The sequence below is a fragment of the Lycorma delicatula genome, chromosome 3 (assembly GCF_047948215.1).
Source record: "Lycorma delicatula isolate Av1 chromosome 3, ASM4794821v1, whole genome shotgun sequence".
Lineage (NCBI taxonomy): Eukaryota > Metazoa > Arthropoda > Insecta > Hemiptera > Fulgoridae > Lycorma > Lycorma delicatula.
In genome coordinates, this window is record NC_134457.1 from 40,597,942 (window position 1) to 40,615,461 (window position 17,520).

General features: G+C 32.1%; 1 protein-coding gene across 4 annotated transcripts in view; it reads left to right on the forward strand.

Moving 5' to 3' along the window:
• Nucleotides 1-16,440, forward strand: part of ThrRS (threonine--tRNA ligase) — a 103,852-nt gene extending 87,412 nt beyond the window's left edge. For all 4 annotated transcript variants that reach the window (XM_075359678.1, XM_075359676.1, XM_075359677.1 and 1 more), the window contains 2 exons: nucleotides 91-205; nucleotides 4,694-16,440. In XM_075359678.1, coding sequence (XP_075215793.1) covers nucleotides 91-205; nucleotides 4,694-4,830 — 252 coding nt within the window. In that variant the 3' untranslated portion in view covers nucleotides 4,831-16,440. The remainder of the gene's footprint in view (nucleotides 1-90; nucleotides 206-4,693) is intronic.
• Nucleotides 16,441-17,520: the final 1,080 nt, after the last annotated feature.

The following is a 17,520-nucleotide window of genomic DNA, read 5'->3' on the forward strand; positions in this document are numbered from 1 at the left end:
ATGTTATATATGAATGTTACATTTATTTTAGGTACAATCAATTTATTTTGTATCTGTTTGTGAATTAATATTTAGATATAATTTTTGCAGGTGAAGCAGCAGATTTTTGATGCTGGTTTTGTTTGTGATGTGGATATTGATGCTGGTGATACTATGAATAAGAAGATTCGAAATGCCCAGCTTGCTCAGTACAATTTCATATTAGGTAAGATAATTTTTTTTATGTTGAGTTATTTTTAGGTATAATTACTCCAAAATAATGTTATAAATAATGAATGGGAGACTGTTATAAAAGAAGTTCTTGAATTAGCAGAAACGAACTTAGGCAGAACAATGAGAACTGGTAGAAAACCTTGATTATCGAAGGATATATTGCAACTGATAGATGAACGTACAAAATGTAAGAATACCAGCAATGAAGAAGGTAAAAAGAATTATTGGCAATTAAGAAATACTATAAACAGGAAGTGTAAATTAGTGAAAGAAGAGTGGATTAAAGAAAAGTGTTCAGAAGTGGAAAGAGAAATTATCATTGGCAGAGTAGATGGAACATACAGGAAAGTTAAGGAAAATTTGAAAATTTTGTGGTACATAAATTAAAATCATATAATGTGTTAAATAAAGATGGTACATCGATTTATAATACAAAAGACAAAGTCGATAGGGCGGTGGAATATATATATTGAAGAGTTGTACAGAGGAAATGAATTAGAAACTGGGTAGAGGAAGAAGAGGGATGAAGTCAAAAAGGATGAAAAGGGAGATACAATACTGAAATCTGAATTTAATAAAGAAATAAAAGATTTGAATGGCAGAAAGGCTTCTGAGATTGACAGGATACCTGCAGAATTACTGCACAGTGCAGGTGAGGAAGTGATAGATAGATTGCACAAACTGGTGTGTAATATTTATGAAAAAGGGGAATTCCTTCAGACTTCAAAAAGAGTGTTATTGTCATGATAAAAAAAGCATGTGCAGATAAATAAGAAGAATACAGAACAATTAGCTTAACTACTCGCACATCAAAAATCTTAACTAGAATTCTGTACAGAAGAATTGAGAGAATAATGGAAGAAGACCAATTTGGTTTCAGGAAAAGTATAGGGACAAAGGAAGCAATTTTAGTACTCAGATTAATAGTAGAATGAAGACTGAAGTAAAACAAACCAACATAATAGAATTTGTAAACTTAGAAAAAGCATTTGATAACATAGACTGGAATAAAATGCTCAGTATTTAAAAATTTAGGGTTCAAGTATAGAGATAGAAGAACAATTGCTAACATTTACAGGAACCAAACTGCAACACTAATAATTGAAGAACATAAAAAAGAAGCAGTAATAAAAGAAGGGAATCTGACACGGATGTTTCCTATCCCCGTTAATTTTTACTCTTTACATAGAACTAGCAGTTAATGATGTTAAAGAACAATTTAGATCCGGAGTAACAGTGTAAGGTGAAAAGATAAAGATGCTATGATTTTCTGATGATACAGTAATTCTAGTTTAGAGTAAAAGAAATTTAGAAGAAGCAATAAATGGCATGGATGAAGTCCTTCGCAAGAATTACCACAAGTTTAAAGTAATGAAATGTAGTAGAAATATATATATATGTAAATGTAGTAGAAATGGACCACTGAATATAAAAATAGGAAGAAAAAGGATTGTGGAAGTAGAAGAATTTTATTATTTGGGAAGTAGAATTACTAAAGATGGATGAAACAGAAGCAATATAAAATGCCGAATAGCACAGAAATAAAATTTGCTAACATCAAAAATTAATTTAAACGTCAGAAAAACATTTTTGAAAGCATATGTTTGGAGTATAGCTTTATATGGAAGTGAAACTTCGACAATTGGAGTACCTGAGAAGAAAAGATTAGAAGCTTTTGAAAGGTGGTGCTGTAGTAGAATGTTAAAAATCTGTTGGGTGGATAAAGTGACTAAAGAGGTGTTTGGCAAATTGATGAAGAAAGAAGCATTTGGAAAAATATAGTTAAAAGAAGAGACAGACTTATAGGCTACATATTAAGTCATCCTGGAATAGTCACTTTAATATTGGGGGGACAAGTAGATGGGAAAAATTGTGCAGGCAGCCAACGTTTGGAATATGTATAATAAACTGTTAGGAATGTAGGATGTGGGGGGTGTACCTAAATGAAACGACTAGCACTAGGTAGGGAATCTTGGAGAGCTACATCAAACCAGTCAAATTACTGAAGACAAATAAAAATAATTATTCCATGTTATTATTATTATGCGAGACAGTGAGAATAAAACAAGCCACTTCGGTCATTATCTGAGTGGATAGCATTTATTGGGATATATCTACTTACATGATCATGGGCCCATCTATAAAAAACACAATATTATTCCTGGTTACTAGTCTGAAGTTTTTCTCTCCATTCTGTCCCCACTATAGACAAAGAATAAATGAATCCACTAGATAAAAGATAGATAAACCTTTCTTGATAAGGATATAGGAATTAACGACACTTGATTAATCACAGTTACATATTGTAGTATTGCTAATAGTTCCAAAATGCATAAACATTCATATTTAACTTGTTAACTTTAGGCTGTAACATTATTCCATTATGAGGGCTGTTTTATTTTCAACCTCCGATCTTGTATCTAAGTTAACAAGAGATAGGCAGGAGCCAGGTCTGTACATTGTCCGATTGTGAACAACCTCTGCCATTGCCAGCTCCATTGCATCAGTCTTGAGTTGAGCTATGGGCAATGGAAAATATGGCTGCTACAGTCAATGTTCCCACGAAGTGAGATACGTTTTCTGCAAGCAGAAGGAAGTAGTACTGCTGAAATCCAACGCAGAATGAGCCTATATGGTGAAAACTTTATGAGTGACAGTAGTGTATGGGAATGTGAAGGAAATTTAAAGAAGGGCAAACGGATGTCCATGATGAAGGTGGGCAAGGACGCAAGTCTGTTGCTACTGTACGCCTGGTTGAGCGGGTTGATGATTTTGTCTGTAACAAACGGAGGTTTACGATAAGTGAATTTTCTGCAGAAATCCCAAAAATTTAAAGGTCTTTTCTGTACACAATTGTGACTAAAGACCTAGGATATTGGAAAATGTGAGCATGTTGGGTCCTAAAAATGTTGAGTGATGATCACAAAACAGTGAATGGTGTCAGCTTTGGTTTCTCACATGTTACAATAATGATGGGGAAATTTTTAAAGTCTATATCATTACTGGCGATGAGACTTTAATCCAACATGACTATCCAGAAACCAAAGAACATTCTAACCAGTGGATCCAAACAAGCCAAAAAAGTTCAAACAGACACTAAGCAACAGGAAAGCAATGACTACAGTTTTTTTGGTACCATAAAAGTGTCTTGTAGGTGGACTTTATGAGCAGAGGACAACAATAACAAGGTAGTTAATTGTGAATTTTTACATCACCTTCACAGAGTAATCCACAACAAACAAAGAGGCGTGCTCTTGAGTTCGGTGTGACTTTGATCCACAACATTGCATGACCACGTTTTGCCAACGAGACACAAGCTCTCAAATAATTCAAGTGGGAAGTTTTTGCCATCTTTGACCATCCACCATATAGTCCAGCCTAGCACCTCTTGAAAATTGAAGGCATGGTTGGACGGACAACACTTCACCACCAACAAAGAACTTCAGGAGGCTGTCAAGACATATCTTGGCGGCAAACTTTGAAGAGGGCATCAGAAAGCTGGTATCACAATTTGACAAATGCCTCTATCATTTTGGCAGTTATGTAGTAAAATAAGTTAGATGCTAGTCAACTTTTAATAATAAAATCATTTTCTGTTAGTATGTCTTTTTTTTAGCCTATCAGAGGTTGAAAAAACAGCCCTCATATTTGGACATAATTGATGTTAGCCTCGTACAACCTCTGGTACAGATGAGGTTTAGACTTTAATCTTAATAAATATTGTCTCAGACATCAATGACTAAAATAACCATCTTGTATTCATTCATTGATTGTGCATTGTTTTATTAAATCAATTCTTTAGAAACCCAATTGCTGACACTTTTCATTATCCTATTGTTTCATGACAATCTGATGAACATTTTCTGTTACGTTATTGTACAGGGGTGTGGTAGTATTAGTGTACTATTTATTTCATTTGACACGGTCACTGATACATACTACTTTTACAGTGAAACATGATTATTGCACTGGGGTGTGGTAGTTAAGTGTACTACATTTGACACTTTGTGGTATATATAAGTAAGCTAGATAAATATCAGGATAGTTCCTATTAAAAATTTAAGTTTATAATAAATTAATTTTGGTTTTATATTTAATGTATTGCATAAATAAACTTATTACATGGTCTGTTATAATTATTGTTATATAAACTCAAAATTTAATTGTTTAAAATGTATCAGAATTTACAAACTCTGGAAGTTGGGAGAGGGAGAATTATCTTTGTTAATTGCTGATTTCCTATATCGTATATATGTTTGTCTTTGAGTGGCGGATGTTAATAACACCTTGTAAAATGAAAAAGATTTAAGAGAAAATTAAAGCATGAACTTTAAATAACAAAACTTCCGTATTTTAATTATTAAAAATGGACATAATCACAAATTCAAACTTTGTAGATAAATTTTTGTGCTGTATTTATGTATTTCTAGCAACGAATTGTTTGATTTTATAATTAATTTTATTATTATATCTTTTTCAGTTGTTGGAGAAAGAGAAAAATCAAGTAATACTGTTAATGTTCGTACACGTGACAATATTGTTCATGGTGAAATGACAATTGAAAAGCTAATTGAAAAATTTACTAAACTGACAGAAGAACAATCAAGAGAATCATAGAAACTTTTGCACAGCTAATTCGTGTATTTTTTCGAATCAATTCAGTTCAAGAAGTAATCATTACAGCGCTTCAGCATGTTTAGCAGAACATGGTACATATCATGTCAATCTATTTTTAATTCGTGGATGAGATAAAATGACTCATTAAAAAAAAATATTTTAATTATTGTTCACTCGATTTTTTTTATATTTTAAATCATTGCAGTAATTGTTAATTTAAGTTACTAATTATGTAATTAATAATTTATAAAAATTATTGATTAAATTAAAGAACATAATAAAATAAATAAATAAATAAAAAATCATTTATTTTACATAATAATTTAATAATTATAAAAATTTTATTTTATGTATAAAAATTATAATTTAAATTAAATAATTAATAATAAATTAGAAAAAATTATTTTATATACAATATTTTTGTTTTTCAAAACCAAAAATTTATTTTTGAAATATCAGTACATTTAACTCTTCACGGGTGGCAATGTTTTATGGCTGTAGGTGGAAACATTTTGAAAAAAAAAAGTTCATGCAAGAACTATTTAAAGTAACTTAAAACATATATTCATGCATAAACACAGCATATAACTTGTTTTTTTGCTTAATTCTGCCACCAATCTAATTAAGGAACAATGTTTAATTATCTCACGAGAAAAAACCTATGCGAAAATGACACAAGTGTCACTGAACGCACTAGAATTTGCAAACTATAGGTGATTATTTAGGTTATGTTTTACATTGAGTTCTTTTCATGTAAAAGATACTGAATAATAATAGTAACAATAGTAATGTTGATGGTAATATAAAAAGAGCAGTTTTGAAGTAATGCACCCAGGCAGGGAATAGTATAATATGGTTTTAATATAATAATAATATAAATATTTTTATTTATTTCCTTCTGAATTTTTGTCTTGAAAATTTTGTTTGAATTCAAGCGAAGCAAGCCGAAAATAAAGTTTTGACAGTTTGTAAACAAGTTACTTAAAAATGAACGAAAAACATGAAAAAATAATGCATACATCTTGTAACTTACACATGTTCATTAAACTCATCTAATAACTGAAGTAAAATGGTTCCCAATCACATTATTCCAGTCTCAAAATGATTGAAAGAGCATCTCCTGCTTTCTCTTGGAATTTATGTGTAACTATGTGAAGACAAATAGCCGGTCACATTCAGAGACACATATATGTATGGATTTCCACCTTCCAGCAAAAGAACAGGTACATTTTTAGGATTACACAATGGGCCACGTTTCACATTTTTCTGTTCAGGGATGAGAGATTCGCATTAGGCCATTCGTATCCATAGAGCGAGGCTATTTTATCTATGGGTTGGGCAACCCATAGAGCAAGCAGAGAATTTGAGTACCTCAACCAACTTGTACTGCCTGGCATGTTTTGAGGCATGCATAGGATACATCAGGAATGAAGACTGGCTCTTTAGTTCTGGCATCCATGATCACCTGATCTTACGCATTGTAACATTTTCTTGTGGGTTTGTATCAGTTTTTGTTTTTTTTCATTTGTGGGTTTGTTTGCAGTTTACATACTACCAATACCAACAAAAATGGCAGCCCTGTGGAACCATATCACACCTGCAGTGAACTCAGTAACACAAGACAAGACTTGTGGGATAAGTTCCGATACCGCTTAGATGTGTGCCGTGCAGTCAGAGGCCACATTGAACATTTATAAATTTTATCTGTAAACTTTATTGTTAGTATTACCAAATGTGATTTAGTTCACATTTGTCTGTCATTAGTTAATTTGGAATACAGAATTATAACATTGAGCACCACTTTTAATTGCTTTGTATTATCAAAAATCAAATTGAAAAATATTTATCCAAAGTATCTATGGGTTGTAAAATACATAGGTCTAAGATCTGGCAGCTGATTTCTGCAGGTATCTGTTTTTCTAGTGAAATTTGATTTAAGTGAATGATTAATGATAACTTCATAATTTAATACATTGCTGCCGGGTTGACTAGTAAAAATTAGCCGCATTACCTGTAATTAATTTATTTTAACGAATTGCAACTACAATTTTTATAAGTGAATTAATTAAATGTCATTTGACAGAAAATGATGTGAAAAATGTAAAAAAAAAAATTATTTCCAGCTCTGTCAGCCACAACCTCCAAGTCGCCGTGTGTAAACAGGTATGTTATTGTTAATTATTTACGTTAATCATGTTTTTTAAAAAAATTATATACTAATTTTTTCTGTACACGATAACACATGGGTTGCCTGTAAAAAAAGGCCATAAGTAGTGGTTGCCATTATTTGAACTAATTACTAGTTACATAATAAATAATGAAAAAAGCAAAAAAGATTAGAAGTCTAAAATTGATTGTCAACATCTTTATTTAAAATGAAGCAGTATGCGCATGCATTCCTTCTCTCTCGTTCACACTCATCCAGTCTGAAAGTAATTAGTCAGCGAAAAACATGAAAAAATAATGCACACATCTTGTAACTTACACACTGTCATTGTACTCATCTAATAACTGAAGTAAAATGGTTCTCAATCACATTGTATCAGGAATTCCAGTCTCAAAATGATTGAAAGAACATCTCCAGCTTTCTCTTGGAATTTATGTGTAACTATGTGAAGACAAATAGCCGGTCACATTCAGAGACACATATATGTATGGGTTTCCACCTTCCAGCATAAGTACAGGTAGCCCATATATGGGTTTCCACTTGTGAAGGGTTAAATCTTTATTGATTTCAAACAAATAGTAATAAATATACTTAGAACACCTGAATTCCTACATAAAATGTGTAATATAATTAAATAAAATTTAGGGTAAAGTGAATGTGTAAAGTTGATTTTTTATGTAATAAGATTTATATAATTAAGTTAAAATTTATAAATAACCTAAAATCTTTTTTCTCCTGTGATATGTGTTGTATCAAATAAACTGAACTGAATTTATTCTATTATTTTTAATTTATTTGAGAATGATAACACTGGGGAATGAAAAAGAATTTCTTTTTGTCTCAGGAAGTAACATATGATTCTGATAGAATTTTTTCTCCTGAATTCAAATGTAATATCAGTTTTTCACCACCACACCATGTTTCCAAGAGACAGGCATATATAATTTCAAACATTTTTAATACTTTCTGCATTCTTAACTACTAATAATAATACTCAGACATTTGACGCACCTGGAAATTAGGAAATGACGATTTTCTGCTGTATTTCACGTGTGGAACATCCTTCTTGATAGTCCAACAGTAATTTGCCAACATATTTGGATTCCATTTGCTTTGAATTTTCTTTTCCGTAGCTGAAATCTCCTGTGAAAGTGTTCTTCGTGCTCATCGCTCACTGCGCCAAGATTTTCCAGGAAGAAATCTAGGTGTGAATGCAGGAAAAGTACTTTTAAAGATGTATTACAACCCAAATTTTTATAAGATCGTTGATAATACCATAGTAATTTTCCACCTTTTGATTTCCCCAAAATCTCTTAACATTTACTGCTTGCCAAACTGCTTTCTCCAGTGTATTCAATAGATTCTCAAACTTTTCATCATGCATTAGTGATGATCGTATTTGTAGACCCACAAATATTCATTCTTTATTTTTTGCATTACCAATTTTAGGAAATTTCTGTGTTAAGTACATTAAGCCAGGAGTATTGTCCATGGCCTAGACAAAATTCTTCTAGTTTGATATATAACGGAGGTAGATACAAATTTTTAGGATTACACAATGGGCAACGTTTCACATTTTTCTGTTCAGGGATGAGAGATTCACATTAGGACATTCGTATCCCATTCACATAAAAAACAACAGTACCTTGTGTAACCAAGCTGCAGACCAAGAATAACAGCAGTTACTTTCAAATCACCACAAGTATTACAATGATACACTGCATATTGAAGCTTTTCCTATATAAATTTAAAGTTTTCATATGTTTCTTTCATACTAGCAGAGTGGGCCACAGGTAATGATGGGAATTTATTGCCATTATGCAAAAGTACAATTTTTAAACTAACTTTAGAGGAATCAATAAACAAGCACTATTCTTTTGGGTTATGTTGATTACAAAGTCTCCATAAGAGAAGAAATGTCATTACAAAACACTAAACCATTTTCTTATGAAAACGATTCCGTTTGTTTAGGCAGGAAGCAAGCATTTCACTAGTTTGAACAAACAGTGTGTCTCTGTAAAGGCAAGAGCACGGGCCAAGCACATGTGACAGAGGAGAACATTTGGCAACCCATAGAGCGAGCAGAGAATTTTAGTGCCTCAACCAACTTATACTGCCTGGCATGTTTTGAGGCATTGTTTACTTAACGATGCATAGGATACATCAGGAATGAAGACTGGCTCTTTAGTTCAGGCATTCAAGATCACCTTATCTTACGCAATGTAACATTTTCTTGTGGGTTTCTGTGAAAGATGCAGTTTACATACTACCAATACCAACAAAAATGGCAGCCCTGTGGAACCATATCACACCTGCAGTGAACTCAGTAACACAAGACAAGACTTGTGGGATAAGTTCCGATACCGCTTAGATGTGTGCCGTGCAGTCAGAGGCCACATTGAACATTTATAAATTTTATCTGTAAACTTTATTGTTAGTATTACCAAATGTCATTTAGTTCACATTTGTCTGTCATTAGTTAATTTGGAATACAGAATTATAAAATTGAGCACCACTTTTAATTGCTTTGTATTATCAAAAATCAAATTGAAAAATATTTATCCAAAGTATCTATGGGTTGTAAAATACATAGGTCTAAGATCTGGCAGCTGATTTCTGCAGGTATCTGTTTTTTTATTGAAATTTGATTTAAGTGAATGATTAATGATATTTTCATAATTTAATACATTGCTGCCGGGTTGACTAGTAAAAATTAGCCGCATTACCTGTAATTAATTTATTTTAACGAATTGCAACTACAATTTTTATAAGTGAATTAATTAAATGTCATTTGACAGAAAATGATGTGAAAAATGTAAAAAAAAAATTATTTCCAGCTCTGTCAGCCACAACCTCCAAGTTGCCGTGTGTAAACAGGTATGTTATTGTTAATTATTTACGTTAATCATGTTTTTGAAAAAAATTATATACCAAACTGAAGTTAATTTTTCTGTACACTATAACACATGGTTGCCTGTAAAAAAAGGCCATAATTAGTGGTTGCCATTATTTGAACTAATTATAGTTACATAATAAATAATGAAAGAAGCAAAAAAGATGAGAAGTCTAAAATTGATTGTCAACATCTTTATTTAAAATGAAGCAGTATGCGCATGCATTCCTTCTCTCTCATTCACACTCATCCAGACTGAAAGTAATTAGTCAGCGAAAAACATGAAAAAATAATGCACACATCTTGTAACTTACACACTGTCATTGTACTCATCTAATAACTGAAGTAAAATGGTTCCCAATCACATTGTATCAGGAATTCCAGTCTCAAAATGATTGAAAGAACATCTCCAGCTTTCTCTTGGAATTTATGTGTAACTATGTGAAGACAAATAGCCGGTCACATTCAGAGACACATATATGTATGGGTTTCCACCTTCCAGCATAAGTACAGGTAGCCCATATATGGGTTTCCACTTGTGAAGGGTTAAATCTTTATTGATTTCAAACAAATAGTAATAAATATACTTAGAACACCTGAATTCCTACATAAAATGTGTAATATAATTAAATAAAATTTAGGGTAAAGTGAATGTGTAAAGTTGATTTTTTATGTAATAAGATTTATATAATTAAGTTAAAATTTATAAATAACCTAAAATCTTTTTTCTCCTGTGATATGTGTTGTATCAAATAAACTGAACTGAATTTATTCTATAATTTTTAATTTATTTGAGAATGATAACACTGGGGAATGAAAAAGAATTTCTTTTTGTCTCAGGAAGTAACATATGATTCTGATAGAATTTTTTCTCCTGAATTCAAATGTAATATCAGTTTTTCACCACCACACCATGTTTCCAAGAGACAGGCATATATAATTTCAAACATTTTTAATACTTTCTGCATTCTTAACTACTAATAATAATACTCAGACATTTGACGCACCTGGAAATTAGGAAATGACGATTTTCTGCTGTATTTCACGTGTGGAACATCCTTCTTGATAGTCCAACAGTAATTTGCCAACATATTTGGATTCCATTTGCTTTGAATTTTCTTTTCCGTAGCTGAAATCTCCTGTGAAAGTGTTCTTCGTGCTCATCGCTCACTGCGCCAAGATTTTCCAGGAAGAAATCTAGGTGTGAATGCAGGAAAAGTACTTTTAAAGATGTATTACAACCCAAATTTTTATAAGATCGTTGATAATACCATAGTAATTTTCCACCTTTTGATTTCCCCAAAATCTCTTAACATTTACTGCTTGCCAAACTGCTTTCTCCAGTGTATTCAATAGATTCTCAAACTTTTCATCATGCATTAGTGATGATCGTATTTGTAGACCCACAAATATTCATTCTTTATTTTTTGCATTACCAATTTTAGGAAATTTCTGTGTTAAGTACATTAAGCCAGGAGTATTGTCCATGGCCTAGACAAAATTCTTCTAGTTTGATATATAACGGAGGTAGATACAAATTTTTAGGATTACACAATGGGCAACGTTTCACATTTTTCTGTTCAGGGATGAGAGATTCACATTAGGACATTCGTATCCCATTCACATAAAAAACAACAGTACCTTGTGTAACCAAGCTGCAGACCAAGAATAACAGCAGTTACTTTCAAATCACCACAAGTATTACAATGATACACTGCATATTGAAGCTTTTCCTATATAAATTTAAAGTTTTCATATGTTTCTTTCATACTAGCAGAGTGGGCCACAGGTAATGATGGGAATTTATTGCCATTATGCAAAAGTACAATTTTTAAACTAACTTTAGAGGAATCAATAAACAAGCACTATTCTTTTGGGTTATGTTGATTACAAAGTCTCCATAAGAGAAGAAATGTCATTACAAAACACTAAACCATTTTCTTATGAAAACGATTCCGTTTGTTTAGGCAGGAAGCAAGCATTTCACTAGTTTGAACAAACAGTGTGTCTCTGTAAAGGCAAGAGCACGGGCCAAGCACATGTGACAGAGGAGAACATTTGGCAACCCATAGAGCGAGCAGAGAATTTTAGTGCCTCAACCAACTTATACTGCCTGGCATGTTTTGAGGCATTGTTTACTTAACGATGCATAGGATACATCAGGAATGAAGACTGGCTCTTTAGTTCAGGCATTCAAGATCACCTTATCTTACGCAATGTAACATTTTCTTGTGGGTTTCTGTGAAAGATGCAGTTTACATACTACCAATACCAACAAAAATGGCAGCCCTGTGGAACCATATCACACCTGCAGTGAACTCAGTAACACAAGACAAGACTTGTGGGATAAGTTCCGATACCGCTTAGATGTGTGCCGTGCAGTCAGAGGCCACATTGAACATTTATAAATTTTATCTGTAAACTTTATTGTTAGTATTACCAAATGTCATTTAGTTCACATTTGTCTGTCATTAGTTAATTTGGAATACAGAATTATAAAATTGAGCACCACTTTTAATTGCTTTGTATTATCAAAAATCAAATTGAAAAATATTTATCCAAAGTATCTATGGGTTGTAAAATACATAGGTCTAAGATCTGGCAGCTGATTTCTGCAGGTATCTGTTTTTTTATTGAAATTTGATTTAAGTGAATGATTAATGATATTTTCATAATTTAATACATTGCTGCCGGGTTGACTAGTAAAAATTAGCCGCATTACCTGTAATTAATTTATTTTAACGAATTGCAACTACAATTTTTATAAGTGAATTAATTAAATGTCATTTGACAGAAAATGATGTGAAAAATGTAAAAAAAAAATTATTTCCAGCTCTGTCAGCCACAACCTCCAAGTTGCCGTGTGTAAACAGGTATGTTATTGTTAATTATTTACGTTAATCATGTTTTTGAAAAAAATTATATACCAAACTGAAGTTAATTTTTCTGTACACTATAACACATGGTTGCCTGTAAAAAAAAGGCCATAATTAGTGGTTGCCATTATTTGAACTAATTATAGTTACATAATAAATAATGAAAGAAGCAAAAAAGATGAGAAGTCTAAAATTGATTGTCAACATCTTTATTTAAAATGAAGCAGTATGCGCATGCATTCCTTCTCTCTCATTCACACTCATCCAGACTGAAAGTAATTAGTCAGCGAAAAACATGAAAAAATAATGCACACATCTTGTAACTTACACACTGTCATTGTACTCATCTAATAACTGAAGTAAAATGGTTCCCAATCACATTGTATCAGGAATTCCAGTCTCAAAATGATTGAAAGAACATCTCCAGCTTTCTCTTGGAATTTATGTGTAACTATGTGAAGACAAATAGCCGGTCACATTCAGAGACACATATATGTATGGGTTTCCACCTTCCAGCATAAGTACAGGTAGCCCATATATGGGTTTCCACTTGTGAAGGGTTAAATCTTTATTGATTTCAAACAAATAGTAATAAATATACTTAGAACACCTGAATTCCTACATAAAATGTGTAATATAATTAAATAAAATTTAGGGTAAAGTGAATGTGTAAAGTTGATTTTTTATGTAATAAGATTTATATAATTAAGTTAAAATTTATAAATAACCTAAAATCTTTTTTCTCCTGTGATATGTGTTGTATCAAATAAACTGAACTGAATTTATTCTATTATTTTTAATTTATTTGAGAATGATAACACTGGGGAATGAAAAAGAATTTCTTTTTGTCTCAGGAAGTAACATATGATTCTGATAGAATTTTTTCTCCTGAATTCAAATGTAATATCAGTTTTTCACCACCACACCATGTTTCCAAGAGACAGGCATATATAATTTCAAACATTTTTAATACTTTCTGCATTCTTAACTACTAATAATAATACTCAGACATTTGACGCACCTGGAAATTAGGAAATGACGATTTTCTGCTGTATTTCACGTGTGGAACATCCTTCTTGATAGTCCAACAGTAATTTGCCAACATATTTGGATTCCATTTGCTTTGAATTTTCTTTTCCGTAGCTGAAATCTCCTGTGAAAGTGTTCTTCGTGCTCATCGCTCACTGCGCCAAGATTTTCCAGGAAGAAATCTAGGTGTGAATGCAGGAAAAGTACTTTTAAAGATGTATTACAACCCAAATTTTTATAAGATCGTTGATAATACCATAGTAATTTTCCACCTTTTGATTTCCCCAAAATCTCTTAACATTTACTGCTTGCCAAACTGCTTTCTCCAGTGTATTCAATAGATTCTCAAACTTTTCATCATGCATTAGTGATGATCGTATTTGTAGACCCACAAATATTCATTCTTTATTTTTTGCATTACCAATTTTAGGAAATTTCTGTGTTAAGTACATTAAGCCAGGAGTATTGTCCATGGCCTAGACAAAATTCTTCTAGTTTGATATATAACGGAGGTAGATACAAATTTTTAGGATTACACAATGGGCAACGTTTCACATTTTTCTGTTCAGGGATGAGAGATTCACATTAGGACATTCGTATCCCATTCACATAAAAAACAACAGTACCTTGTGTAACCAAGCTGCAGACCAAGAATAACAGCAGTTACTTTCAAATCACCACAAGTATTACAATGATACACTGCATATTGAAGCTTTTCCTATATAAATTTAAAGTTTTCATATGTTTCTTTCATACTAGCAGAGTGGGCCACAGGTAATGATGGGAATTTATTGCCATTATGCAAAAGTACAATTTTTAAACTAACTTTAGAGGAATCAATAAACAAGCACTATTCTTTTGGGTTATGTTGATTACAAAGTCTCCATAAGAGAAGAAATGTCATTACAAAACACTAAACCATTTTCTTATGAAAACGATTCCGTTTGTTTAGGCAGGAAGCAAGCATTTCACTAGTTTGAACAAACAGTGTGTCTCTGTAAAGGCAAGAGCACGGGCCAAGCACATGTGACAGAGGAGAACATTTGGCAACCCATAGAGCGAGCAGAGAATTTTAGTGCCTCAACCAACTTATACTGCCTGGCATGTTTTGAGGCATTGTTTACTTAACGATGCATAGGATACATCAGGAATGAAGACTGGCTCTTTAGTTCAGGCATTCAAGATCACCTTATCTTACGCAATGTAACATTTTCTTGTGGGTTTCTGTGAAAGATGCAGTTTACATACTACCAATACCAACAAAAATGGCAGCCCTGTGGAACCATATCACACCTGCAGTGAACTCAGTAACACAAGACAAGACTTGTGGGATAAGTTCCGATACCGCTTAGATGTGTGCCGTGCAGTCAGAGGCCACATTGAACATTTATAAATTTTATCTGTAAACTTTATTGTTAGTATTACCAAATGTCATTTAGTTCACATTTGTCTGTCATTAGTTAATTTGGAATACAGAATTATAAAATTGAGCACCACTTTTAATTGCTTTGTATTATCAAAAATCAAATTGAAAAATATTTATCCAAAGTATCTATGGGTTGTAAAATACATAGGTCTAAGATCTGGCAGCTGATTTCTGCAGGTATCTGTTTTTTTATTGAAATTTGATTTAAGTGAATGATTAATGATATTTTCATAATTTAATACATTGCTGCCGGGTTGACTAGTAAAAATTAGCCGCATTACCTGTAATTAATTTATTTTAACGAATTGCAACTACAATTTTTATAAGTGAATTAATTAAATGTCATTTGACAGAAAATGATGTGAAAAATGTAAAAAAAAAATTATTTCCAGCTCTGTCAGCCACAACCTCCAAGTTGCCGTGTGTAAACAGGTATGTTATTGTTAATTATTTACGTTAATCATGTTTTTGAAAAAAATTATATACCAAACTGAAGTTAATTTTTCTGTACACTATAACACATGGTTGCCTGTAAAAAAAGGCCATAATTAGTGGTTGCCATTATTTGAACTAATTATAGTTACATAATAAATAATGAAAGAAGCAAAAAAGATGAGAAGTCTAAAATTGATTGTCAACATCTTTATTTAAAATGAAGCAGTATGCGCATGCATTCCTTCTCTCTCATTCACACTCATCCAGACTGAAAGTAATTAGTCAGCGAAAAACATGAAAAAATAATGCACACATCTTGTAACTTACACACTGTCATTGTACTCATCTAATAACTGAAGTAAAATGGTTCCCAATCACATTGTATCAGGAATTCCAGTCTCAAAATGATTGAAAGAACATCTCCAGCTTTCTCTTGGAATTTATGTGTAACTATGTGAAGACAAATAGCCGGTCACATTCAGAGACACATATATGTATGGGTTTCCACCTTCCAGCATAAGTACAGGTAGCCCATATATGGGTTTCCACTTGTGAAGGGTTAAATCTTTATTGATTTCAAACAAATAGTAATAAATATACTTAGAACACCTGAATTCCTACATAAAATGTGTAATATAATTAAATAAAATTTAGGGTAAAGTGAATGTGTAAAGTTGATTTTTTATGTAATAAGATTTATATAATTAAGTTAAAATTTATAAATAACCTAAAATCTTTTTTCTCCTGTGATATGTGTTGTATCAAATAAACTGAACTGAATTTATTCTATAATTTTTAATTTATTTGAGAATGATAACACTGGGGAATGAAAAAGAATTTCTTTTTGTCTCAGGAAGTAACATATGATTCTGATAGAATTTTTTCTCCTGAATTCAAATGTAATATCAGTTTTTCACCACCACACCATGTTTCCAAGAGACAGGCATATATAATTTCAAACATTTTTAATACTTTCTGCATTCTTAACTACTAATAATAATACTCAGACATTTGACGCACCTGGAAATTAGGAAATGACGATTTTCTGCTGTATTTCACGTGTGGAACATCCTTCTTGATAGTCCAACAGTAATTTGCCAACATATTTGGATTCCATTTGCTTTGAATTTTCTTTTCCGTAGCTGAAATCTCCTGTGAAAGTGTTCTTCGTGCTCATCGCTCACTGCGCCAAGATTTTCCAGGAAGAAATCTAGGTGTGAATGCAGGAAAAGTACTTTTAAAGATGTATTACAACCCAAATTTTTATAAGATCGTTGATAATACCATAGTAATTTTCCACCTTTTGATTTCCCCAAAATCTCTTAACATTTACTGCTTGCCAAACTGCTTTCTCCAGTGTATTCAATAGATTCTCAAACTTTTCATCATGCATTAGTGATGATCGTATTTGTAGACCCACAAATATTCATTCTTTAATTTTTGCATTACCAATTTTACGAAACTTCTGTGTTAAGTACATTAAGCGAGGAGTATTGTCCATGGCCTAGACAAAATTCTTCTAGTTTGATATATAACGGAGGTAGATACAAATTTTTAGGATTACACAATGGGCAACGTTTCACATTTTTCTGTTCAGGGATGAGAGATTCACATTAGGACATTCGTATCCCATTCACATAAAAAACAACAGTACCTTGTGTAACCAAGCTGCAGACCAAGAATAACAGCAGTTACTTTCAAATCACCACAAGTATTACAATGATACACTGCATATTGAAGCTTTTCCTATATAAATTTAAAGTTTTCATATGTTTCTTTCATACTAGCAGAGTGGGCCACAGGTAATGATGGGAATTTATTGCCATTATGCAAAAGTACAATTTTTAAACTAACTTTAGAGGAA